Source organism: Oreochromis niloticus, linkage group LG12, assembly GCF_001858045.2.
Source record: "Oreochromis niloticus isolate F11D_XX linkage group LG12, O_niloticus_UMD_NMBU, whole genome shotgun sequence".
In the NCBI taxonomy this organism is placed as follows: Eukaryota; Metazoa; Chordata; class Actinopteri; order Cichliformes; family Cichlidae; genus Oreochromis; species Oreochromis niloticus.
Window position 1 is genome coordinate 12,421,612 of NC_031977.2, and position 27,992 is coordinate 12,449,603.

General features: G+C 41.2%; 2 protein-coding genes across 6 annotated transcripts; both read left to right on the plus strand.

Annotated features, from left to right (window-relative positions):
- The first annotated feature begins 867 nt into the window (after nucleotides 1-867).
- Nucleotides 868-19,737, plus strand: LOC100708347 (rabphilin-3A). 5 transcript variants are annotated; one of them, XM_019365178.2, is made up of 20 exons: nucleotides 868-1,136; nucleotides 1,782-1,965; nucleotides 11,083-11,172; nucleotides 11,292-11,303; nucleotides 11,478-11,603; nucleotides 11,712-11,841; nucleotides 11,974-12,057; nucleotides 12,148-12,316; nucleotides 12,456-12,500; nucleotides 13,281-13,463; nucleotides 13,553-13,735; nucleotides 15,320-15,399; nucleotides 15,543-15,617; nucleotides 15,854-15,963; nucleotides 16,105-16,231; nucleotides 16,322-16,378; nucleotides 16,486-16,640; nucleotides 16,720-16,801; nucleotides 17,361-17,457; nucleotides 17,551-19,737. In XM_019365178.2, the coding sequence occupies exons 3-20, from the start codon at nucleotides 11,099-11,101 to the stop codon at nucleotides 17,679-17,681; spliced, it is 1,920 nt and encodes a 639-aa protein (XP_019220723.1). In that variant the 5' UTR covers nucleotides 868-1,136; nucleotides 1,782-1,965; nucleotides 11,083-11,098; the 3' UTR covers nucleotides 17,682-19,737. The 5 variants fall into 5 exon arrangements, with proteins under 5 accessions (XP_019220723.1, XP_019220725.1, XP_019220722.1 ...); XM_019365180.2 differs by lacking the exon at nucleotides 11,292-11,303; XM_019365177.2 differs by lacking the exon at nucleotides 1,782-1,965.
- A 586-nt stretch (nucleotides 19,738-20,323) lies between these two features.
- LOC102080676 (group 3 secretory phospholipase A2) lies at nucleotides 20,324-27,239 on the plus strand. Its single transcript, XM_005473170.4, has 7 exons — nucleotides 20,324-20,837; nucleotides 21,899-22,031; nucleotides 22,705-22,839; nucleotides 23,201-24,168; nucleotides 24,778-24,907; nucleotides 26,742-26,861; nucleotides 27,016-27,239. The coding sequence occupies exons 1-7, from the start codon at nucleotides 20,345-20,347 to the stop codon at nucleotides 27,194-27,196; spliced, it is 2,160 nt and encodes a 719-aa protein (XP_005473227.1). The 5' UTR covers nucleotides 20,324-20,344; the 3' UTR covers nucleotides 27,197-27,239.
- Nucleotides 27,240-27,992: the final 753 nt, after the last annotated feature.

Sequence of the window (27,992 nt, forward strand, 5' to 3'; positions counted from 1 at the left end):
TTTTTAAGCGTAGACATCGACAGAATAACATCAGAAATGTTTCCTGTTCAAGTATGCTTTTAAATACGATGAAGGAAGCGCAGAGGAGGTACTGTTTCAATCCTCCTGTACTCTTCTTTTTGCGAGTAGGTGTGGAAGCTGTGTCCAAATTCACAAGCGGGATTTGGCTTCATTTTTGCACAATGGGAGGAGGTGCTTTCTACAGTCATTGGTGGCAACTCTACACTGTAACTACCACAAAGTGCAGGCCATAACCACTGTGACTACGGTTATTTATGACCGTGACGATTGTTCATTTCATTCACGTTACAAACAAATAACTTATTAGAATAATAAAAAAATAATGAATCCTTTTAGAATAATTCAAAACCTTCAGCTAAAGAAATGCATTCATCCTTTTCCGCAATTATTATTGGATCCATTAGATGGCGCAGTGTCCTCACAGTAGGATTCAATCGCCGGCAAGCTCCTGTAATTGAGTCACTGATGTTGGAATTTGGCTTTTTTTTTTCTTGAAAATTACATAGTTAAAACTATCTTTTAAAAAAGACAAGAAGAAGGAGAAAAAGAAGAAGATGTGACAGGGGAAATAAAAGTTTCTGCTAATGTTATCATACAGAAAACATAAAGATTCTTGTTGGCACATACATATGAAGAATGGTTGTTTAATACAATCAAAAAAAAAAGTGACTCAAATAAAAAACGGCTTAAAAATCAAACTTTAAAGCTATAATCCATGTTTACGCGCCATAAAGACAGACTGCTGAATGATGAGACAAATTTAGACACTGTGTTATGGAGACAATTGGATCAGGTGATGACTGCCTACTTGAGCATCAGTGTTATCACTTCACATCCAGGGGTTTCCTGCCCAGGGTACCAAGGGCTTTCCATCCTCCGCGCAGGATAGAAGACCAGTTCCCACGCACTGGGGTGATCCACTGTGCATTTCAGCAACAGACTACTCTTCCAGGAAAAATAAATAAATAAAGCCACAGGCTTTTGTGACGGGCACCATGCGCAATGACTAACTCCGTGGTCGGATCCGAGCGCTGCACAGAAATTTAGTCCGCATCATTCCCTGACAGCTCCCTGAGAGAGAAGGAGAGGCGAGAGAGGCAGGGCTGGATTCACAGGTAGGCTGTGCGATCTCCTTCGAAGGATTTTCAAACATTACATCCTCACCCGAAACATTTCTGTGAGATTATTGCGTTTGGACAGCCCATTGTAATTTCTCTTTAGCCTGTGCAAGTTGAATGGATGCAGCATTTCATTCAGAAGACACGGGGAATAGAAATCGCTTACTAGGGAGCTCGTTTTATTGCCTGTTTTTATTAATTTGCTGGAACACATATCATGGGTTTTTATTAGCCTGTTATTTACTGAGTCGTTTGAATGAAGGGGAAGATTGTGAGGGAGTGTGCAGTGCACTCAGTATGCATGCTGTTAATTAACCTATAGCTTACAATTATAACAATGAACATTTCAGTGAATCCTTTGTGGGGGGGTTTTGGGGGGGGACATCATTCCGAAGACGTGATCCTGCTGCAGAATTTTATTTATTTATTTTATTTTTTGCTGTCATTCATGCAGAGCTGGTGTTGCACTGATTTACTACTGCCTACTTTGGTGTTATGATTATGGACTAAGTTTATTCATGAATGGCTACACTCTGGGTGTACCTCAGTAGGTTCAGCCCCCATCTCCCTTTATAAAAAAGATTTAATAAAACAAGACTAGAGGCCGGCTCCTCCTGCAAATGAAGTGCTTTGTTGTTGTAGATCTGATGTAAGAGAACAGACCTGGTAAGTCATGTGGGAGACTGTGTGGTTGCAGTCCCTGGGCGTTGCTGCAGGATTTTTTAGGAGCGCACGCTGGAGGCTTGCAGACTATGGAGGAAAAACGTCAAGCTGATCACTGATGTGGGGAGGGCTGCTTCTCAACTCCAGCTGTGCCACAGAGCAGGTGATTCAGTTGACTACTTGTTGTGATGCTATCTTATACTGCACCCTGGGGCTATTATTATTAAACCTGGAATGTCAAAGCAGTGTGTATCTGTGTGTGTGTGTGTGTGTGTGTGTGTGTGTGTGTGTGTGTGTGTGTGTGTGTGTGTGTGTGTGTGTGTGTGTGTGTGTGCGTGTGCTGTAATGGGTTGGACTAGTTCATTCTTATTCTGACATTAATATGGAAAGAGGACAGAGAAAGGAAGCTGGGCTCTGCCTTCCAGTTCCACCATCTCCCAACTCCTCCTACAGACCTGAAGCATGTGGATTAAATGGGGGAGGGGAGAAAAGACTGAATGAATGGTCTGAGCGATATCTGCAGTTGCATCCTTGCACATAAGCAGCCCCAGTAGTGACTGGATGACACCTTTATCCTGATGTCCCTTGTCTTTGTATTTTTCTCCCTGCCTGCTCGCCTATTGTTGTTTTCTAGAGAAGGAATGAAATTAAGAAAAAATATAGGAGGAGATCAGTTGTTTTCACATCTGGTCACATAAAACAAGAGTAAAAGAGCAAGAATGATGGGTAGTTAGAGAAAAGGTGGGGGGGAAAGATGGAGGAACGAAGTGCTTTGCATGCTGTATGCATTATTTAACACACAAGCATACAAGGCAGCCATACCCTTCTTCTTTAACCACGTTTCTTTACAACATTTGTAACAATGACCTGGTCTGCATGGGTCTGAAAATTTGGCACAGGTGTGGTCTACTATGCAGACACACTCCACACACACACACACACGCACACACACACACACACACACACACACACACACACACACACACACACACACACACGGAGTTTAATCACTCTCATTCTCATCTTCTGATCTTGCTGTTACCATGGCCACAGTTGGTAAAGGTGCATGACTCCATGTTTTCTGTGCTCGTCACCATCTATGCATGCAGCTTCGGGCCTAAATCACACAGTTTTTACTGTAAATCTCAGCAGATTTTGTGTTCTGTGTTTAAATTCTGTTAGAGGAGGTACTTTATTCTGCCATTTGCGGCCGAGTTCCAGAGGGGAGTGGCTTCATCTTCTTATTCTCATCAGCGGTGGATAAGCATTGATTCACTTACTTATCCAAATGTGGTGATTCGAGCTGCCTAAATGGTGTGGCATATTGGAGAAAGCAGAAGTAATGAATGTGGCCTTTTAACAAAGTTCCCCCAGCAGAGTGAGGAGTTAAACATCCAAAATAGAATTAACACTAGCTTATCTCGAAACCCCTTTTCCACCTTTCCACTACCCTTCCCAATCCCTGACCCTTATATTGCACTCATTCTAATCCCTGCTTTGCATATGTTGCAGCTTCAGTGATGGTCTTCAGAGTGACGCCTACAGAAAAGACTCCCGACAGAGGTTTTTCTGTCAAAAGTTGCGCAGAAGCTTCCTGTTAGTGTTGCAGCTTCCAGGCCAGAACAGTTTGCCAACACAGATTTGTTAAAAACACCCAGGGGCATTGTACCTGCTAGTTTGCTAGTGGGACAAGAGGGAGAGTCAGATATCCCACAGCTGAACCAGATCTTCACAGGGGAGAGAGTAACAGCAGTAAGACTAAGAGACCTGACGTGTTTTCTTTCATCTTATCAACCATGTAGTTTTGTCTCATAAGACTACAAACAGACATTTAATACGCCTATCTGTTACCTCTGACATAAGATTTGAAGAAACCGAGGGAACATAACCGGCCGGTGCATCAGCAGCCAGTCCCACCTCTTGCTTCTGGGGCATACAAGGATGAATCACCATCACCCAAGCAAATCCGAAACTCACTGCAGGCTCTTGCTAGAGTGCCGGTAATCGAGTGTTCCCTCGTCCTGTAGCTGTTTACTGACTTAGCTTTAAAAGGAGGCTCGGATAATAGCATTCTCTGCTATATTAGGAGACTTGTGATGTAACAGAGTTGGTGATAACTGTGATATTTAAAATATGAAATATTTAAAGAATATTAATAATGCACACAAAAAAGTAGTGCAGCACCAGTAACTATCAGGTTGACACTTAAACATAGTGGGTGGCAGTATTGCACTTTAACTGATGGCAGATGTTATGCCATGTGGAGTTTTGTTGTTGATTAAGCAACTGTTCTTTTTCTCTGTTTTCTTATGGTTAAGGTTTCAGACTTTCTCTTCAGCTCCCTTTGAGTCTAAAAGTTGAATCTGAATTATATGTACATCAATGTGCTGGTCAGATGGCGTTTTCAGCTAAATCTCAGGATTGCTGGGATCTGTCGGATGTCGACTGCAAATTCAGTACGCCTTGTTGTGATTTCTGAATTAAAAAAAAAAAAATCCTCACCAGCCAGATTTAGGTTGACTGGATGGAGCCAACAATTATAGCAGGGTATCAGCATGATAGCTTGTTTGGTCACTGGATGGTTTTTCCTGTTTGTTCTCCAACGATGCGGGACCTGGATCCTTGCCTGCCGAGAGGATGTAGTTGTGTGTATTTAAAACGGTACAACACTCTCACATTTGAGAGGTGAAGAGTCCTCGCAGATGGTTCTGCAGATGGTCCCTGTCAGCGCCATTGTCTGAGTGAAAGCATGGATAATTTGTCAATGCGACAGACCTAAAAGACTAACATCCACACTGTTGCCCTAAACAGAGTTTCTCAATCTGTTCCACCCGATGTGATCTGTTCCTCCCCAAATCCTTGTTTGATAGTGGTCAGAGCATAAAGCGTACACTAATGCCTTAAGGAGAGGGTTTACACAGAGTGAATGGCAACGGGGGTGGGAGCTGTAAATAATTAAGAAATGCTGAGTGATGTGTTCCTCTTGCAGCAGAACATTTCACGGTGCAGTGCTTTATAGTGTTGCCCAGGTCCAACTTTCAGTGTGTTGCTATGCTGCCATCTCACAGTTCTCTATGGAGGATGGATGGAGTTGTGTCATGCTACTGGGAGTGGGTGGCTACCTTTTGGTGGCTCCTACCCTCTCCCCACTCACTCTGTGAGACATTGTGAGAATTAGACATCAAGATCTGTTAAGCTACTTAGTTTATAAATCCAAATGATCATAAATTTAATTTTGCGATTTAGATTTAATTTATTTAAATTTGGCGTCGCTCTTTATTTAATGTCAAGTCATGATATGTTTCCTTTGATAAAATCTGAGAAATCAGATGTTTTAATTGCGTTAAGAACTGCCAAATATACATTACAGATGAATGGGCTGCTTGCTTTGAAGTAAAAAAGTATACACTTACACAATACAATCATGCAATACCGTGCAATCAAAATAATGTGTCAGCTTTGCAATCCATTGAACAGATGTTGGTAAATTTCACGTGATAAGTCAGCTCCTTAAACTGCAGATAAAAATGAGTGGGTTATCAAATTACCGGACTCATCCTGTTGAAATCAGGAGCTTTTGTTTATCCCCACACATTTAATAGTTGTTGAGAACAAATATGGGCTAAAGTGGTTATCCTGGCTTCCAAACTACAACATGCAGAGATGTGATTTTATGATGCGAATGACTGGAGCACATTTGACTCTTCCTTTTTACTTTGTGGTTGCAGGTGTTCCTGTTTCAGTGTTTTTTTCTTTTTTACTGCTAAAGGTGGCAAGTCAATTACCATTCATGACCCTTACTGCGCAGTGTACTCCAATCTTGTGTTTATAGCCTAATCAACAATATAACACAGAACATTTTACAGCCTATAAAAAAAGACCTTCAGTTTCTACCACACACGTCACCGCTGACTGCGAAGGAGCAGCTGGTTGTACTTTTCTGATGACATGTAGCTTACAAGTGAGTCAAAATGCTGTTGAGTAGTTCGTGTTTTGAAGAGAACTTGAGTGAAGGTCTATAGATAGCTCACATATAGGCTTGCTTTTACAGACCATCCATCATTTTCCAGAAGTAGATGGTTTTTAACATTAAATTATTTTCTCCATCATTCGAATCTCGTACTCAAATTTATCGAGTAGTGGTTACTTCTCAGGACGTGATAGTAGCTCACCCATATGCCAGCAATGCTGCTTGCTTGCGCCTTCCGTCTGTCCAGAATGTTTTACTTTGCTGGATTTAATTAGCATTTGGCTCTCAAATAAGTCCGTGTGTGAGGAAGTGAATTAAAAAAGAAGGCATGATGTTCCAGATCACCACAGGACTCGAGCTAAAACTGTAGGCCAACCAAGACTCTCCTGTCTGTGTTCTCTTTCATAATACATAACACAATCTGACTTACTGCCAGACCAGATGGTAGAGGAGGAAAAATCAGGATGAAGTAAAATATGTTTCGTCACTTCTTAAACTCTCCTTTAAGTCCTTCTTTTTTCTTTATGATTTTAATCTTAAAACTTGAAAAAAAAATTGTGGTATTTTGTATTGCACCCTTTTGTTTAGCGATGACGTTCACTTTTCACAATAATCAAGTGTTTCTTTGTTTGCTGGTTTTGCGTGTTGAGTATGTACGACTGTTAAGAGAACCTCCATTATGCATTCAAAAGTTTTTGAACACATGAAATATAAATCAAAGGGAAACCAATTGTGTAAATCTGCATTGATCTCTGATTCTCATTAACCCATTTTACAAATATCTTTTGTGGAGGATGGCGAGGGAATTGTTGCCCTGGAATTCAAGTGTAGTACCTCATAGTGTTACAGTGTCATTATATTTAATACATTTATAAGTAGGACATGTAGCAGGGTGTCAGGCGATTGATAAAGCCGTTGGTTACGCTGCAGACAGTTGTCCTCTATCAAATTCGGAATAAGATAATACGTTTAGCATTTGGCAGTAATTTTGATTATTTAATTTGTCTGCTTCATCAAAATAGATTTGCAAACCATTCATAATGATCAATGTCAATTTAAAAATTGCAGTATTGTTAGAGCACAAAGTGCTTGAATATTATTTGAGTAAATCCTTGCTTTTGTTTACAGATTTCAGTACAGGAAGTAGCTTCGCTCTATCCTTACATCCCACTTACCGTGGCCCATGGTGAATCATTCCAAAGAAGCCCCACTGACTTGTTGTCACTGCCTGCTTTCCTCAGCTCTCCCTTCTGCAAGTACTGAAAACTCAAGCCATTACTGTAACAAGGTGCTTTTTTCCAGTCTGTTTGTTTTCCAGTCATATATTCTGCAGTAATGAGTCATACTCCTACTATTGAAAGATATACAACAACGTTAATCTGTGAAAGTGCTTGACTGGACTCGAAATAGGTTACTCTTGCTGATGATTTTCTTGAACTGTATAAGGAGAATGGATAGCTGTGTTTGCCAGAAGCTGATGCAAAACGTCCAGGCTGTGCTCAGGGAGTTGTGTGTACGTACACCCCTGAAGATGCACAGATGCAGATTTGTATTGACTAGTCTCTCAGGCCCTGAGGAGGAGACACAGGTTTCTAAATCGGTCCTCTCCACCCCCATATGAAATTCTCTCTATAGAGAGATCCCGCTGCGCCCATGACTTATGGTGATCAGTCTTGAGTCGATGCTCTCCCTCTGGTCTTTCCTGCTGTCATCTCACACATGATCTGTTACTAGCTACTCCTGGCGGTATGGTGTGGCCATTTGCACAGTTCCCATTGTAAAGGTTTCATAACATTTTTGCAGAAAAAAAGCAACAAATTAATAAATAACAGAGAATATGTGCTTCTCCTCAGAGAGGAATCAACCACCTGACTGAGTCATTTTTACCAATTAACCTGAGAAGTATAGAGGATGAAGTCTGAGGGTTAAAATTATGTCAGAAACAAGGCCCAGTATGACATTTTGGGCAAGACAGTTCATTATAATTGGTCTTGGATACTATTTTCAAAGTTACAGTACATTTAAAACCTTTTGAGGGAATTTAAACTACAACCAATGAAACCAAGCACTACTTTCCAAAAGCTAAAGCATAACATCCTATAGTGACAGCTCTTTATGTGTATGTGATCCTTCAGACTGTCTCCTGAATATTAATTGGTTTATCACTTCAGCAAAGAACCCACTACTGTGATGCAGTAATATCTATCCCAAGCAGGGAGCTCGGGCTAGTCTGAGTCAGTCGTTACCTTGCCCAAGTCTGAAAGCATCCTCCCATCTGTCTCTCTCCATCCACCTCTGCAGGATAATAATGTTCGACAAAAGTGCCGTAATTTATTTTGGCAAGTGAAGGAGGGCCGCACTTGAGAGCGTCAGTGTATAAAATACACGGTGTGGTCAGAGTTATGTCTGATCTGTCAGTCTGCTGCTGAAAAAGTGGAAAAAGACCAGGCTCCCTGAGGACTGTGCTGCTAGTGTTGGCTAGATGCAGGCGCTGCATCAGAAGGAAAAGCCCACACCCAGAGTGCCTATTGATAGCACAGCGAATATCTTGAATCCTGCAGGCAGACGTACAACAGATTAGACCTCAAAAGGTATGGAGCCTGACGTTACGCAGCATAATATTTGCAGCTGAATGAGTGGTGCACCCCTCCCTTTTGTTATGTCTTTTACTCTCTCCAAGGTTCTACAATGCTGGATTTTCCTGCTGTGAAATGCTGAAGACAAGTGGCACAGTGACTTCTCATTTTTCCTTTTTTGTCATTAACATCGTGCATTTTTGGCTAAATCCCGCCCCCACATATTAAACCTCATTACCCAAAGAGTGGGTATGATGCATAAAGTATAGATAAAAACAGAATGCAACAATTTACGAATCATTTAATAGGCTTTATTTTTTTATAGTTAAAAGACAACATACCAAAGCTTCAAAGTGACAAAAATGAGTATTTTTGTAATAATATATGGTCATTTTGATTTTGATATACCAGCAAAACACTGCAAAAAAGAAAGGCAACATTAACACTGTGTTGCATCACCTCATGCTTTAAAACACTCAACATCTTGGGAACTGATGAACGATCGTTGTAATTTTAAGAGCAGAGTACTTTTCCTTGATATAGAACTTAGGTGCTTGAAAGTTTTACATCTCATGAAGCACCAAATGTTTTCAGTGGTCAGGACTGCAGGCAACACTCTTTTATTAAGGTGGCATGTTGTTAGAAAGCTTGCACACTGTGGTTTGGTATTCTCTTGCTTAAATGAGCAAGCTTTTCTCTGACTACTCCCAGATGGGTTAATTACCCATGCTGTGCCCACCAATCCGCCCCTTTCCCATCACAGATGCAGCCCCTACAAACGGTCTCCACATCTTTCCTTCTGAAGCATTTGACCTGCTCGCTCTTTCTTAAACAATCATGTTTTTTATTTTACCTAATTAGCTGCCAGATTTCGGCAAAAAAAAAACCCTCAATAATCAGACAACTCCCTATGAGCAAAACAAAAAACTTCCTTTTTAATGGAAGAAACCTCTGGCAGAACCAGGCTCAGAGATGGGTAGCCATCTGCTTGACCAGTTGGGGGTGAAGCTAGACAGGACAAAAGACACACAGTGGAAGAGAGCAGGTCACCATCACAGCTCCTGGTATCTGAAGCACAAGAAAGGTTCTTAGTTTGTCTGGTTGCTTCAGTTTCGAATCTGCCAGTCTTCTCTGAATGCAGGTACTTTCCCTCATGACATACACTGTGGTTCCAATCGCTCCATGTATTGTCTGGCAGAGGATTGATACATGCCAGTCAGTCGCAGGAGTGCCCACAGACACACACACACACACACACACACACTCAGAAAGCAGTCTTACCCGTAGGCAACTGCCTCAGTGATTTCTGTCGACGGTGTCGTATTATCTTTACCATGTCAGTCTGAGATTAAATTACATTGCTAGTGTATCATATGGATGGATGAAGCACTCACTCTTTCTCACTGTCATCATTAGCACTCACTCTGTTCTCTGTCTATTTTTTGTTTGTTTGTTTTGTTATGGGGGTTTTTTGCATCACGTACATCAGTGACCGCAAAAGCTGACATTTACTTTAAATACTCTGATGACACAGCCATCCTTAGCATCCTCCTCGGCAACAGTGACTCCCTTCTTGTCTATAAACAGTCCAGTTCAGATTCCTCATGGAGCGTCAGTAAGATCCAAGTTAAGTCTTATAAATAGTCTTATAAACATTAGTCTCCCCTGCCCCCATAGCACCCACCTCCATACCCAGCTTCACCAACATCCCTGGGGCCAAAGGAGTTGATAACTTGATGGTATTAAAAAAAGGGCGTTAAACCAACACACTATGACCAATCAGAAATGCTGGAAAAAGACTCTTAGTCATAGCTGTGGTGTCATTGCATAATTGAGCGACTCCTGCTGCACGTAACCATCTGTTTCTTTGATTTGTGCAGATTCACAAACGGGAAGCGTTTCTTATGGCTTCACTAACAGCTGCTCAAATAACTGACCTTGCCACCCCCAATTTGCACAGCTTTATCTCCACAGGCCTGACAGTGAAGGCAAATCTAAATTCAGACCATCTAGACCACTCACTTCATTTCATTTTGCATCATTTCACTCTGCACCATCATGCACAAGAAGGCTCGTTTTGTCATGAGCGTCGTTCCAATTGCTGTATGCCCAGTAAGCGTCTCTCCCCGTATGGGAAACGCTTATGTCGCTGTAGCTCTGTCGTGTATTTTTCAGATCAGTTTGTGATGTTTCTGAAATGTTTTCTTGCATCCATTCACTGCTTGAATATTTTCCTGGAACTATATATTGAAACAGGCTTGGCAAGAGGACACGATACTGATTAGGCGGTAAATCTGGCAATGCAAGCCCCTTTGAAAGTTGGTGTATTTCTCATGCTTATGCGAACTCATTGGAAGCAAAGTGGATGAAGAAGCTAAAAGTTACTTTTCTGGGAATGATATTTGATTTTTGTAGATTCTACTTTTTTTTGGCTTCTGATGGACATTTTAATTAACCCTGCACTGTGAAATTAAAAGGAAGTGTAGCTGGTGACTTTTCAATTTGATGTTGGCTCTGTCCTGGCTCACACATTTGTAGGAAATGACTTTTTTGATGAGAGAGCAATCCGGTGGCAATTAAGTTGGTGCTGCATAAGCGTGAGATAAGGGTGCAGGAAAGGTAAAAGTGTGGCTCTGAGATATAGCAAGAGAGTTTTTATGACATCAGTTAAAGCTTGTTTGACTACCTCATGCTGAATTTATCCATGCCTTCTGTCTCTATGTCTATCCCACAGACTGCAACAGAGCAGCATGACAGACACAGTGATGAGCAGCAGCTCGGATCGCTGGGTGTCCAATGACAGGCAGAGGAACATGCACGCTAGGTAAGCCTGATGCTCAGAACAATTTTTCTTCTAGTAAACCTTTCATATGGCCACATCAACACCTAACTGTGCCTTCCTCTTTTCACCTGCATCTGTCTGATTTGTGATTTGTGACATAGTGATAAAGAACAGTAAGTAGATAAACTCCTATCTTATTGCATTAGGCAGCAATGTGCTGATGCAGTAAATGCATGCTCATTCATTCATTGCTCAATCAGTGAATGTGAAGCCTGCATGTAAATGTGTGATTGGTGTAGTTAAATCATATAGTGCACCTTCAACTGCAGAGTATGCTTGGCTTACAGGGGAAACTGGACCATGCAGCCAGGCCCCGGTCCCGGTCCAGACCTCACCGATGAAGAGAAGGAGATTATAAACAGTGTGATCGCCCGCGCTGAGAAAATGGAGGCCATGGAGCAGGAGAGAATTGGGTAAGACTTGCAGTAGTTTCTCTTCTGAGACTGATTGCACGCATATATTTTGACTTGGGATAATAATTGTTGACATTTTAAGTGAGATTGCACTCTGTGCTGCTGCAGGCGTTTGATAAACCGCCTGGACGACATGAAAAAGACTGTGTGTGGGGATGGAGTGTCCCGCTGTTTGCTGTGTGGAGAGCAGCTGGGCTCACCTGGGGTCAGCTCAGTGGTGTGCGAGGACTGCAAAAAGGTTGGTAATGAGTCAGCTCTTCTGCTGCGATTCACGCTAAAGGTTAAGAAAATCCAATAGGTCAGCCGTATATTTGTAATAACATTGAAAATGGCAAACAGCTGGTAATCTTTATTCTAATCTGTTGTGTAGAACATGTGTACCAAGTGTGGCACACAGTGTGGCAGTCGGCCACGCGCTGTGTGGCTGTGCAAGATCTGCAGAGAACAGCGAGAGGTGAGCGCTTTTAACCGAGAGATAAAATTACAATTAAAGTAATAATCCACTGAAAAAGCCTATAAAAATATGCTTTTCCTCTTTTCTCAGGTGTGGAAGAGATCTGGTGCCTGGTTTTTCAAAGGTTTCCCTAAGCATTTCCTGCCATCGCCGATGCCATTATCTAAATCAAAAGAGACAGGTGCCCAGGAGGCAGCAGAGCCCCAGAGGCCAAAAGCCTCTGGGCCCAGGGAGACAGTAACCCAACAACAAGCACCAGGTAGACAGCTTGCTTCAACTTTCTATTCTGTCTGTCTGTCTATCTATCTATCTATCTATCTATCTATCTCTCTATCTATCTATCTATCTATCTATCTATCTATCTATCTATCTCAGTTGGTCTATGTTATGTCTCTTAGGTCAGAATCAAAATGAGGCTCTTGCCTCTGAACAACAGGTCTCAGGCAAGTTCAATATCTAGAAACCTTTTAAGATAGATCTGCCATATGAATGCGTTTTCCTCTCGCTTCCTGGCTTCTGATAGTGTTCTGTTAAGTATTCTGTTTTTATGATGTGCTAGTGGTTCATTTCCTCCCCTTCGTGACCACGCTGGCTATTTTATGGTGGCCAGGTGTGAAGCTACCAAAGCAGGCTAACTGGCTTCCGCTCAGAAAGTGAAAAGTTGCACTTTTTGGAAAATTACTATTTCTAATTTTCAGTGTGACTTTTTCAAACACCACCTCTTCAGTCTCTTTAGATCAGCCTTTCTGATAATGCAGCCCCACCTCTCATTGCTCTTTTCCCTGCCATCAAACCTTTTATCTCCTACCCAAATTTGGCTGTGCCGCCCACTGTCGCAGAGGAGGGGGGCATGAAGAGCTCAATTAAACTGTCGGAAGTCGCATGCTGTGGCGTGGAATGAGCCTCCAGGTGGTGCTGGCATGATGGGTCGCACAGCATCATTTCACACTTTCAGCGTGATTACCTGTGCAGTGTGAGTTCCCCGTACAAGAGAGGCAGTCTGCATAGCTGCTGCATGTATGGTTGCTGGCTGCCACAGCTTGTTGTAGCGTATGTAGGTCAATGCCTGTGCTACGAAAAAGCTACAACATCAAAAGTATCTGGAGAGACCAGGGAGTATTACAGAATCCACTGCAGTAGCAGCCTGAAGTGGTCTTATTATGCACTTTTTCCCTATGCGCAGTATGTAAGTTCTGAATAATGTGATTCATGCTTATTTTTAGGGCCCGAGCCACAGGGCCGTCCTGGTTACCCACCTGTGGCCCCTAAACCAGTTATGCGCATGGCCTCAGGTGGGGCTGGCCCAGAAGAGGCCGGGCAGGGCAGCCCAGTGGTGATGAAGAAGATGGTGCCTGTCCAGAGCACCAGACCACAGCCTTGTGCATCCACCAACATGACGCAGCAGGGTGAGAAACAGCTGTTTGTGTTTAGAGAGAGAGAGAAATCCTCAGTAGTGTCATTTCTTGCAGTCTGAGACAACTGAATGTGGTTGTAGGTTCAATGGTCGGAGATGGAGGTGCTTACTCTTCCGGTGCAGTTCCTCCAGAGCAGAGAGCGCCTCCTGCAGTGAGAGAGGACAGGAGGCAGCCGACTGCCTACGGTGCCCCTCCTGCCCGACAGCAACCTCCCCCAGCTGAGGAGGAGGAGGAAGCCAATGACTATGACTCGGATGAAGCCAGTGAGTACACCATCTGCTCACCCTTCTCATGGAGTGACATGACTGATGTGTATTGTTTTAAATTCCCTATCTGTACAGTTTGATTTCTCTCCACTGATTTCAAGCAAATAACAAAAGATGAGGGTTTGGTTTGGTTTTGTTTTTTAAACCAGGAAGAACTTATTTCTGTAAGGCGTGCAGTATTGGGTGTTGATTCCCTTAATTTGGCAAAATCTGTTTCCCTGGGGCATTCTGAATCACATCTTTGGCTTCATTTCTGCAATTTAGCTCGCTCCCACTAAAATAATTCATGTGCACTTCATTTAATAAATTGCCCAATAGTCCAAGCAAACGGTAAATATCATTTTGGCAGTGTCTGTCGAGCTGAGTTAAAAATGACGAATAAACACTGTATGTGACCAGACTATAAAAAAATCGTTATCAGAGGAAGTAAAGCAGAGAAACATGTAGAGCTAAATCAGTAGCGATGCATCTAGTCACTGTTTTCATATATCCCATTTTAATGATGAGGATGATAACCTGCCAGTCATGATTTTGGCCTCCGGCGTCAAACAGCCCTCATTCTGTCTCTAGGGAATTGGGTTTTAATTTATTTTATTGAGGTCCAGGACAATTAAACTGTGCAAAAGAAAATTTAAGATACAGGAGGCGGAACACGTTATAGATCCCCTTGTGTGGGATTTAGTCCCCAGTGTAAGCAGGGAACATGTCAGAAATAGCAATGGTGTTATGTGTCTGTTCTCTATGGGGATGTGATGTAGCCCAGTTGGATACGACTTCTTTACTTAACAAGTAACAGCAATTTAGGCATATCTTAACTTAATATCTGCATATTTAGATTTTTAGTGATTTGTTACCAGTAAAAACAATATTTTATCTTTTAATAAATTATAATCCAGTGGTGCTTATTTTCAGCTATAAAAGTGACATGATCATATAGGAATACTGGCCTCGGTCCAGACTAAAATACCATACTAGCACCATTTAAGGACTGAAAATTACATCCAGACATTCATGTGCTTTTCAGAACAATAAGAATAAACCTGTTTTTATGATTTAACATTTAAGTTCTGCAGTTAAGCTTCAGATGAGCTGCCAGTATGAGCATTTTAGCATGCTAATGTTAAAGATTCAACTCAAAGCAGTGCTGAGCAGCTCTTAAAAGTTATAGTTGTATTTTTGTTTTAAAGACATTTGATTATTCCATCCCTCGACAACTATGCTTGGCAATAAAACTCATGCAAAGAAAGTCTGAGTGGGCAGCATGCTGGTCTTTATTTTTTCCCTCCCTTATCCTTTGAGACTTGAATTCTTTTATATTATATTTCCCTGTTTTTAATAAGATTGTCCTGCTGTTTAGATAAGGTAAATAGAAGCCTGAGAATGTTTCATGATGAAGGTCAAGTCCTTTTGTCCATCCTTTCAGTCCATTCTGGGCTGGTTTCCAATTCTCACTTTAATTTACAAGATGAGTGTTGTTTAATTACAAGAGAATATTTCTATATTTACACTCTTAATTGTTCAAGAGCAGACTTGCTGTCTCTCCGTACCTTCATGTAATGATTGGTCTGGGATCTCTTTCAGCCACTCTGGGCTCTCTAGAGTTCAGTCTTCACTATGAACAGGAAAGCAACAGCCTCCACTGTACCATCCTCAAAGCAAAGGTACCACTATTCAGCTCATTCTCCCACACAAAGAGGCAATTTCAATCAAGTGGGTCATGTTAAAAAGGCCCTGAATGGCACTATAGCTTAATTGCTCTCTGCCGTTTGTGATGTGGCGAACACCCTGCCCTGTTTCTCCTCAGGGACTGAAACCCATGGACTCAAATGGACTGGCAGATCCTTATGTCAAGCTTCATCTGCTGCCAGGGGCTAGTAAGGTAAAATACATGCTTTCCTACATTAAGCTTTCACTTATTTTAAAAGATCTAAAACCTTAATATCCTGCTATGCAATAAAGGAAGGATGGCAATTTCAGACCGTTTGATTTGATGAGAAACCTTTCTCTTAGCTCAAGCCTGACATCTTGTGGTTTAATCTTACAAGCATGACTTGGAGGTTTAACTGTATCTAGAAAATGATATTTCCTTTTCCTGATCCACCTTGAATCCAACAGTCGAACAAGCTGCGCACAAAGACGCTGAGAAACACCCGCAACCCTGTGTGGAACGAGACGCTCACCTACCATGGCCTGACAGATGAGGACATGCAGCGTAAGACCCTCAGGTGAATCCTAAACTTCAGACTGTTTCACTCAAAGTTTTACTTTGCATCAACAGCCATGTGCTCACATGTCAAACTTCATCTGTCCTTACATTTAAAGACATACCGCTCTGTATAATTAAGAGTTACTTAAAATTTTCTCAGGGTCTCTGTCTGTGACGAAGACAAGTTTGGGCATAATGAGTTTATCGGGGAAACCCGAGTGGCACTGAAGAAACTGAAGATGAATCAGAAGAAAAACTTCAACGTGTGTCTAGAGAGAGTTGTGCCTGTGAGTGAAACTCGCACATAGTCAAAGAGGCCTTTGTTCCATTTGTCACAGACTCTTTTTGACCTGCTCTAATCTCGCTCCCCCTCGCAGACGAAGAGAACCGCAACAGCCGGCACAGCCAGAGGGATCGCTCTCTACGAGGATGAGGCAATGCTATTTCCACACATGTCTAAACATGACGGATTCCCCCACAAGTTTATGCAAATTTTTATCATGAATCCTACTGAACTATTTACCTCCTCTTTCTGTCATAGCCGGGGAAAGACGGCACAGAGGTAGAAGAGCGTGGTCGGATTCTGATATCCCTCCTGTACAGCACCCAGCAGAACCGCCTCATTATAGGCGTCGTGCGCTGCGTCCATCTGGCGGCCATGGATGCTAACGGTTACTCCGACCCGTATGTCAAAATGTAGGTAAAGCAAACAATAAGTACACTGCACTGCTAATGCATGGCGTTAGATTCAATTTTGCACATGTGCAATTTACAGATGTCTGAAGCCTGACATGGGGAAGAAGGGAAAGTGCAAAACACAAATCAAGAAGAGGACTCTGAACCCAGAGTTTAACGAGGTTTGTAAGAGAGCTCAAAGGGAAACGCTGCAGTTAATAAAAATGAGCTCCTCCACAAGTTACTATCACATTACTGTGATCTTACTCTGAGCAACTATAGACTGTATATAAAAGATTGATGTAGACACTATGACTTCACTTGTTGGTTTGTGAAGTCGGATAGAACTAAATCTGGGTTTCTTTCTGAGCATCGCATGCTACCAGGCATACATCCAGCTCAGAAACCAAGGACAATGCTCATTTGAGCTATAGCAACATGTCAATCTCAAAGTTATTATATCCTCTATCATATCCTGCTTTATGCCTCATTTAATAATTGTACTCTAATTACGACCATAATTTAACTGAGGTTGGTAATAGGTACAAAGTAGGGTCTTTTTCTCAGCTTTTCTTCTTTTTACACTGCGTTCTAAGTGTAAAGCCTGCTGGCCATTAGAAAGACTCCAGGCTCAAAGCTCTTTCGCACTGGCAAACCTGGAGGCTACATCCATCTTTTATATCAGGTCTATCAGAAATGAAAAAGGCTAAAGGCTGTCTCATTGTCCCTATTAAACTTCAGGAATTCAGTTTCGACATCAAACACAGTGAACTGGCCAAGAAGACGCTAGATATATCAGTGTGGGATTACGATATTGGGAAGTCCAATGACTACATAGGTAAACATTTGATCTGTTTTGATGCAATAAACATGATATTCTCACAGGTTCTCCACCTGACTTTCACACCTCCTCCCACTTCTCTTCTCACAGGTGGATGTCAGTTGGGTATCACTGCCAAGGGAGAGAGGCTGAAGCACTGGTATGAGTGTTTGAAGAACAAAGACAAGAAGATTGAGCGCTGGCACACCTTGTTGAATGAGAATCACGTTGCTAGTGATTAACCACTTGCCCCACCGCACCATACAGCATGTGCTCATACTATCCTTCCTAGCTGGCTTGCATTTATCTTCTGATCAACTTTTTTTTTAACCATGTTCTTGTTTATTACTTAATCTTCTGTATTCACTGCTCCCGTTTGCCCTCTTCCCCGAGTTAGTACACTGTTCTGTCCCGTTTCCTTATAAACGATTCCTCTGCCTACACTGATACTTAATCTGCACCAAATCATGGCGTAAATGAATTAGAAATTTTCGTTTATGTAGCCGAGACATCTGTTAGCAAACAGCCGCACAAAGGCCATCACGGCCGTCAGCGATGTTACACGTTGTGCCGAACTTGACACGTTCTTCGCAAAGGAAAATGATGTTTGACTTGCACAGAACAAGAAAAGCAATATGCTACGGCATCTGTCAAAACCTTTGCTCAAGCTTAAAAAAAGGCTCAATGGAGCTCACGCTTAAAATTTATTAGACTGTAAAGGTATTATCTTTGTTTTCTCACGTGATGACATCACGCTGTAGTGTAACACTTGACCTGTATAAGCATGCCACGCCACACACAACACTACATGCAGCTGCACCTTCAGATACTTCAACTTTCTCAGCATATTGTATATTACCATGAAGAAATGTTTACATAATGATACATTGCTCAGGTTAGTATAGACATCTGATTACAACAGATGATTCATAAGTCAGTGGACCATGAGCTAGATCAATCTTCAATCAGTTGCTGTTAATTTGTGATTTAAGATTAGAGCACACTTAGTTTAAACCAGGAGGTTTTATTCTGTGTGGTAATTTAAACTGTGAACTCTGAGTTTGTGGAAAGTATTAACTTTGTGTTTAGAGAAACTGAAAAATGAACCTTTATGTTTATTTTCCAGTTGATTTCTTTGTCGCGGTGAGAACTGGCAGGAAACAAAAAAAAAAAGAATTTCATCCTGCTACCTCTACTCCTCTGAAGCTAGCGGTTCACCCTGACACCTCAGAGGTTTTCTACTGCAGTGTTTACATGGAATGCACAGAGTCAGGTTTCTTACAGCTTTCCCTAACAAATTTGGCTGCTCCGCTTAACAAGCAGAGAAGGCTGGACAGGTTATGCCATTAGTATGTGCAGCTTTACCTGCATGCACTGTGCTTGTGACTCTTGTGTGCCTGGGGCAGTCATGGCCCGCTTTTACCCCGATGTACCCTTTGCACAAGACAGCCACCCCCACCCTCCTCGGTCTGCCCACACCCCAATCATTCAAGGCTTTAGTGTGCGTTTGTTCACTGATTACAGAAAACCAAGGAAAGCACACCTTACAAAGTGGATCGACCTCAATTTCTACAGCTGTCTGCAAGTTATTCCAATAACATATTCCATAACAAAGACGAAAACAAAAAGATTCTATGCATGAAATGTCTTGTGGTTCAAGATACAGATACATATATATATATATACTTTGTAAGAAATCAATGCTATTGTAATTCCATCAATGTTTACACTTCTCCCCCACAACATTCCTGTTAATACTTTATATTCAACAGGGCATATTCTGCATGACTATAACGACTATGGTGTAATCTGAATAAACTGGTTTGTTAGCATCCACAGGATAGACTAATAATCAGCTGAGCACATCATAATATGACAATGTCCAACTCTATCAGTAGCAGACTATGACATTAATCTTATACTTTGAACGAGAGGTCCTGTACATAAAATCTTTCCAGCGTCTTGTTTTCTCTGTAAAACCACTCTGCCCCCTCGTGGCAGTTATTCAGACACCCTCCAGGCCTGCATTTGTGCTATTTCAGCCACAGTGATCGTCAAATGATGATCGGCATTTTGCTGTTTCAAAAAGCAAAACGAGCAGAAAACAAAAGCAGGCTTTCTCCTGAGCTACACCCACACCTGTCTTCTTCTTGTTTCAGCCAGTTCAGTGGAATGTTTCTTCTTTAATCTCTGTATTTGTACATAGATAGTGCATGCAATGGAAAGATGTATGTTTGCAAATAACTTTGCATGTAAAGATTTTGCAGAGAGTTTACACAGATCAATAAAGTCTAAGGAAAAAAACAACAAGCTTCTTGATGTGGAAAAGCCTTTCTGATATTAGGAGGACAGATGCTCTCGTCATATGGTGGTAATAAATGGAACAAACATGAAATTTGAAAGGATAAAAACTGAGGTGAACGATTGGACACTTTATAACCACTTCAACTGTGCTTTATTGATGGAAAAGTATTGTTGGAGATATCCATTTGGGTTCATTGGTGACTATATTTGCATAAATCTGAAAACTGTGAGTCAACACACAAAAATCTTAATTTTAATTTGAAGATTTTGTTCACGTCTAGTTTTAGTTAACTATGATAACCTCGCTTGTAAGCGCTTCCTCTTTGAAGGGATCACTTCACCAACGGGTCCTCACGCCAGTATCTGGTCCTCACTAGGATAGGTGGACAAGTACACACCCTCAAACGCAAGCACGAAATTGAGTATCAAGTTTCTCAGCATCGGCGAGGCAATATAAAGACCCTATGAACTTCAACCTTTCTTCTCAGATGTTTCTTCAGGGACAGATGCCTTTAAGCTGACTGGACTACAAATACACTCCTGTCATAATTTTTAACTTCAGTATCTTAAACCTGACCGACTATAGACCCAATACTTTGAGATGAAAAGCAGATGTGTACTTCAGTTTTTTTACTTCTTATCATCAATCGTTTTATCAAAAGCACAAGATATGGTCGGACCGACTCTCTCCTGTTTCACATCGATTCGTGGTAACGTACAGACGCGTATTTCCTTTCTGCACGAAGACACAGTCGGCGTGCGCTCCTTGCACCTCACCATCTGGTCCCAAGATATGAGACTGGTAACATGCACAGTAAACGCCAATCCACAGATAACAGAAAGATATCACAGTCTCTGCAAGACAAGCAACACACGTGGTCAAGAGGTAAGCTATGGGTTTAATATCAGCAGCATATTATTGGCGCTGCAGAAAGCCGACTGCGCTCACCTCGAAGCATCCAGTGCGTCAAAGCTCACCAGGCGCACAAGAACAGACGAAACAGAGAGAAAAGCTCGGCGAAAACGCGCCTGGATCTTCCCGGGCACGTTGTGGTGCGGCAGTGGAAGCACGGCAGACGGATATGAAGAATTAGGTGAGACTGCTGAATTCTGGTTTTCTGACTTTGTGGTTAAAACATATTTTGGCCTGTTTGAGGTTTTCGAGGACTTTGGCGATAAGAGGAGACAAGTGAGTCGCAGTTCCCTGGTGTTTGTGATCTCCAGCAGTGCTTACTGAAAGCCTCATGAAAGAACATTTAAAATCCAAACCTCTCAAGCTGCTTGTCACTAAAATCACCTCAATTAAAAGAACTAATATCCCTGTCATTTTCTAAACATAGCAGAAAGTGTTTCCACTGATATCATAATAAGGATTTAAATTGAAATGAGAATAAAATGAAACTCACATCGGCTTATATTACTGACCACTATGTCCCAATAAAAGCTACTTCTGGCTTCTCCCTTATTCAAAGGGGGAAACCTATTTCTTTTGCAGAACACAATACAGTCAACAATGCTTGGAGTCATTTAGAAATAATGCCATTTCCTAGTTTGTCCAGCAGGGCAGCTCCACAGTGCTGGAGCCTGGCAACTTTTATGTGGGCAGCTAGGCTGAGATCATTAAACTGAGATGGTACACATTATTTTATGTCACACACTCTTATCAGCACTTATGCAGGCATGACTCCCACATAGGAGTACATCAGATGGCCTCATAGTCAATAACCTTTGCTATGTAAACCTATACTGAGTCAAATCTTGGGCCAGATTGTGCCCTTTGTTTATCATGTACACCCTTAGATGCCAATATAAGAATAATGGATTTCTTTTTGGTTTTTAACTATAAAAAGTGATATGGCTGTCTTACCCTCTCCCCAAAATAATCACTCATACACTTAGATTCCAAAAATCTAATTAGGAGGTGCTTGATATTTTTATATGATAGTCACATCAAAAAGATGTGGCTCAGTAGGGGTTTGTTTTTTTTTTTTTTATTTAATTGAAAATCTTGTGACCCATACATTTTTAATTTTCAAATAACTGCCTTTGAAGTCTGCAGCTTTTTCTTTCAAATCAGGTATGTGATCTTTTGCTTGAAAAAAGCTTTGCTTCCAAGCAAAGTGCCCTTTGATGTGTGATTAAATCCTGCACACAGGGATGTTCGAGGGTACAGACAGATGCTGCCGTGAGCATGACCACTGCCTGCAGATCATCCCGGCCTTTACGGTGAATTATGGAGTGTTCAACCGCAACCTCTTCACCGTCTCACACTGTGAATGTGACCAAAGGTGAGCGTCAGAACACACCCACCGGGCATCTTTAACACAGCGGCAGGATTCCAAGTATTCATCGCCTCAAGGGAAACTCCTGCAACCACTAATTCACTTTCCACCCCCTGACATCTCCACATACTGCCCTGGCTGGCATAGAAAGTCAAGTAAAGGCAGATTTGCTCAAAGGCTGAATTTATCAGTATTAATGCCTTCTTAAACTTCCGACTAATAAACTCGGAGGAAAGTTCCTATCGTGTCATTTTGGCAGGGTGCCAGTAAACGTAAACCGATTTAAGTAGACGAGCCCGGGGCCATGTGATATAACCGTTTATCCAGGGGTAATAAACGCATCACTGCGTTCACCCCTCCAGATAAACTGATTTCAAGAGTGAACACGCTGCTCGGCGGCTTTGTATTTGGAGGGCATTCCATTCCTTGTACATATTATGTATGTGCTGTGATTTTATTTTGTAAAATCACAGCAACGTCAGTTTTGCCCTCACTTCACATCCAGTCTTGACAAGTCTGTGTGTACTTTTTGGTGTTCATCCCAAAGAAGCACATGGATGTGGTTATAAAATGTTTGGGAATAGTCAAACATGAGGAAACACTTGCCATTTGTGTGTTTATTGACTGGACTGCTTTTTGAACTTTGACTCACCTCGTTCTTTTTTCTGCCTCTAACTAGGTTTCGACAGTGCCTTCTGGACGTGAATGATAGCATTTCTAATATGGTAGGCTACAGCTTCTTCAACATCCTCCGGATTCCCTGCTTTGAGCTCAAGCAGCAGAGGCGGTGCACTGAGATGTACTGGTGGGGGATGTAAGAGAGGCACAGACACTGTTGCTTGATACTTTGACTGCATATTATTAGACACAACAGTTGCTCAGTACCATAGAAAAAGGGTTGTTCTGTGAACAGTGTTGGTATGGTTGCTTTGGAAGCCTGAGTGGCAGATGCACTTCTGCAGCTTGTATTAACATGCCTTAAACTCTGCCAGCAGCTGTTTAATTTCCACTGTGTCACTATCGTTATCTTCCTCAAAAGCTAGGATCTATTTAAGTAAAGTAAGAAAATAAGAAATGATAAGAAATGTGCTGAGCAGAATGTTTTTTAACATGTTTTGAAAATGGTTCTCCTTTCCGTTCCTCTGTTGTAACAAGTCTGTGTACTCTCTCTATAGGTGCAAAGTAGCCAAAGAAGCTCCATATGCTGTCTTCAAAAGCCCCCTCCCCTACAACACCTCTGATCCTGAGCAAAAATATGCAGACACTGACACCAACAAGTTACCAAGTAACGAGGAGCAGCATGTAACTCAAAGCCCCCCTCGCAGAAAGTCATCTAAAACTCAGCATCAGTGTGGATTCAGAGACCCACCCAGAGGAGACACTTTCCACCGCAGACAGACAAAAGCAAGAGGATGCAGAAGACGCCATAAACCTCATGGAGCAGCACCTTCACAGTTGCCTCCAACATCAAAGGCAGTCGCCACTGCTTTGTCAGTAGAAACAGGTCTTTTAAAGATTTCTAAAAGTAGCTTACAGAGTAAAGAAAGCGATGGAAAAAGCCAGCATATCAGAGTGGGCCTGTCAGATTACTCCACACTGAGACGCCGAGGTTCACCACAGCTCAGCTCAAATTCTGATCTGCAGAGTTCATCTACAGCACCATCACCTTTAACACAGATGCCAAAAGTTCAGCCGCACCAAACAACAGCCGCAGTGACCAAAACCAACAAAAGTCACAAAGACGTTATCAAGAAAAAAGGATGCTGTGGACACAGGAAGCGTGTGAGAGGTGATGCTTTTCAGTCAGGCTGTAAAAGCTGTTTGGAACAAGAAACAAAATCTCATATGAAAACAACTACGGACAGATTATCAATCAAAGTGACTACACTGGAGATGTTGGGTATTAAAAAGACAACAGAAACACTCACATCAAACACTTTGATAACGGCTACTTTTGCTACACCCATTGCAGCAAAACTAAAGACAGCAGCCCTGCTTAATAACGGTGATGAGCCACAAAAGCAGGTGCACTCCTATCTGCTAATGAATAACTCAAACCAGGAGCTCACAGGTAGCACCACAGCCCAAAGCACCCATACGGAGAGAAGCCTTAAACAAAGTAAAATGTTGCATAAGATAACAGGTGAGTGCGCACAGCTGCTGAGAGGGCTATAGCTGCAAGTTAAGCCATTGATTTTCCTCTTTCTTTAATTTTGACATCTGAAATGCAATTTAGTATTTTAGATGCTTTTAAAATCAGTCATTTGTCACTTTGGTTGGAAACATTCATGTTCTTCTGGATCAATCCAAATTATTATATTTTAATTGTAATATTAATGGGAATTAGTTGTTAATTACAAAAATATACTCAAGAGGGGAGGTTAGAAAGTATGCAAGGTAGTGAGTTAAATGACTGTCAAGGCTATTTTTATTTGTTAGTATATCAGTTAGTTTTCCAAGTGAGCAGTTTGATTGTAGCTTAACAGAGAAATTTATGTGTTTAAAGAGGAAGTTCAGGATATTATTCTATTAACAATTACCAGGCTTCTTAGCTGTGTTATTAGCTGTCGTTACCGATGGGACAGAATGCTAATCGTCATTGTTGCTGACTACAAATTACAAATGCCAAAAAAGAGGGTTAACCTTTACTAGAAAATAGCAGCATCAGTAACCAGCAAATTTACCCAGTTCTGTAAAGAAATCTGAGCACACTCATAAATATATATGCACATATATATTTTTGCTCCTGTAGATAGCCAGCTCCTGTGTGAAAGCCTCAAACATCTGGACTACTGTAAATTCAAAATCCCTCCTTTGAAAAAAAAAAATGGCCTCCAGAACATGGAGTCGAAGACCATCTATCACTGTGACTGCACCAGCCGGTAACATGACAGTTTTATTTATATGACATAAGTGTTGCATTATGTTTTGCATGTTGTATGTTCACATAATTGTATGTTATACACCTATGCAACATTCTCAGTGTCTATATTCAGGTGTATTCAGGCGGCCTATTTTACAAAGGAAGTTAGCTGCCCCGATCAAAGACTGGACAATGTGTTTTTTAATAAAGGTTTATTAATGATTAAATAATAATAATTATAAATCTGATTTATATTGTGCCTTTCAAGAAACCGAAGGTCATTTTATACACAGAAGTTAAAAACTAGGACGTAGGTGAGGAGTAGGATTTCCTCTACGAGCTGTAGGACTTGACTGGGAGCGAGTGGAGGCACATGAGGGTGGGGGTGAGTTGGGACTTCTGAACATGGCTCAAATAGGCAGGAGGTGATAAAGGGTTGAAATTTAAGGAGGTACTAAGTTTAACCAAATTGCCCCTTAATAAGATTGCCCCCTGTTCTGCTGCTGTTTATGGCTGTAGAACAGATAAATAATCATGAAAAAAAATTACAATGTCAACACATTAAAAAGTAATCCTAGCTTCACAGCTTGGGAATTACTTCATTCACGATTGTTTTATTTAATACACCAGTAATCTTATCCCTGGAAATAGCGTTACGACATAGTCAAATGAGGTTAAGGAAATATGAGCCTTACACAGCTTTGAATTAGTTCAACCGAAATCACCCCGATAATCTGATGACTATAGCAGCGGTGTCATTAAAGACCAGTGGAACTATAATATTGGGTAAAATAGGAAACTATCCAAAATAAGTACTGCATTGTTGTTGCACTACAGGAAATAGCTGTGACTCTGTCTCCATCAGAGTCCACATTTACTGTGATGGCAGGACGGACGGCACACTTTAAGATGCATATTTTCCAATACCAAGTATTTGTTTATTTATAAACTAAAAGATTATGGTTCGATTTAAGCTGCAGGCAAAACTTCCCTTTGAGTTTACGTCAGGAAGGGCATCCTACCCAATGTGGGTGACATCATGTGGCAAGGGAGCAGCCAAAAATACCTACTGTCTTAAGCCACCGCTTATTTCTTTTTGTTTTGTGCCGAGGAATCAAACTTTCTTTTAATTTTTTTTAAATGGTCTTTTGAACAAGTGTTGTGACTACACATAACAGAACACTTAGCAAAGAATCAATTTTAAATGGTATCTTTAGAACACTTGTGAATAACATTTTTCCCATTTCTATTAATGAAAAGCATCGAAGATAACCCAGTTTAAAAGGACTAAAAAAGCATTTTCGCACCAACAAGGTGATTACCAAAGCACTTTTCGCCAAAACTCAGCATATTTCCACATGGAGGTTAATTCATGAAATCATAAACACCGAAAAGTATGGACAGAATTTGATCTGCCATGCAGTACTATCTGGAAAGTATCTGATTGGTAATGGCTTCATTTGTCACCATGACGATAATCCCAAACACATTGCCAATACAATAAAAGCAGGCCTGGATCGAGGCATGTCATTTCTTGCTAGAATAAGGCACAGTGTGCATACATTCATGGTTTTAATATGATATTTGATATGTTTATATTGGATTATGGACTTTGCTGCCTACTATATGGTAGGACTACAGTATTTTTCTTCATTATTATTTATTCTATAAAAATTAAATGTTTTTTTTTAACCTATATCCCTGAGATCACACGTGGAGAGATATAAATGATATTATTCCCTTTCTGAAACTTTTCTTGCTCTGCTGTATGTCTAACTGGTTTCCTACAAGTGATCTTATTGCCTTACATACAAGAATTAACTTGTCACTTGTCCTTTTTGTCAATTTTACAGCTTGGCTGTTCAGATTGAAAGCCTCAAGCAACCCAGCATTCTGCCTTCTCTCATGCTGGATTTCGTCTCTCAGCATTGCTTTACACTGCAAAATGAGAAAAAATGCCACGGCAAAAAAAGGTTTTAAGCTCCGATATGCGTATTCGCATTAATCTCTAACACTTTTCGGTTAAAGCACTACCAGCCCCTTGTCTAATATGTTCACTCAGTTTGCCTGTAACAGATTACTGTGCTGAGTTCTCTTGCTGATATTTTTATGTCTTTTTTTCCCTAGCTGTTCTAGAGGCTTCACTAAAGCCTCTGACCTACATCAAGTGCTTAAGAAGATAGAGGAAAAAGACTCTGCTGGGGTGCGAATTTCAGGCAGTGACAGAAAAAGAGGGATTCCTGTTCGCCTTTATAAGCGATGCCTGAGGCTAGAAAGCGGAGCTGATATTATGGCACGGTTCAGATGACTGTAGAATAAGCTGCTATGTGCAGTAACAATAAATGTTATAAGCTTTAGATTTCACACAGGCTTTGCTCTTTTTCCCTGATGGTGGAAAATTGCAGCATTTTAAGAAGTCAGGCCCTCGACTGGCAAAGTATGGCCTTATAAATGTAATTATATCCTTATAAATGTAAGTTAAATGAAAACATAATTAAATCATTTTATTGTTTCTGTTTGATTTTGAATTGATTTTAAATTCACTCTGTCGTCTGCACTGTACATTGTATGACTCAGTGAGGGAAAAAACTAGAATAATAAGTAAGATTAAAGCTACAAACCCAGCAAATCATGGAAAAGCATTGACTCAATAAAGGAAGAATTAAACATTTTAATTATTGTCATGTCTACATTAAAACTTCACAACTTCCTTAGAAAGAACAACAGCTGATTTGCCTTTCTGCATGCAGCAGCTGTAAATCAAAAATTTAAGTGCTTGAATATTCAGCCACTGGCTCTTTCTTTCGAGGAATAAAAATCAGTAGAAGCAAGACAGAATGCATGTGTGTGAATGAGATGGAGTCAGGTATAACAGTGAAGCTACGAGGAGCTAGTGAAGGTGGACAAGTTTAAATACCTAGGGTCAAGAAGAGAGTGGAGCGAAGGTGGAGCTGGTTCAGGCTGGTTCAGGGGTGGTTTTTGACACAAGGATAGCAGCAAGAGTAAAGGGGAAGGTTTACAAGATGGCAGTGAGACCTGCTATGAGGTATCTTTTGGAGACAGTGGCACTGAGAAAAAGAAAGAAGGCTGAGCTGAAATGTTAA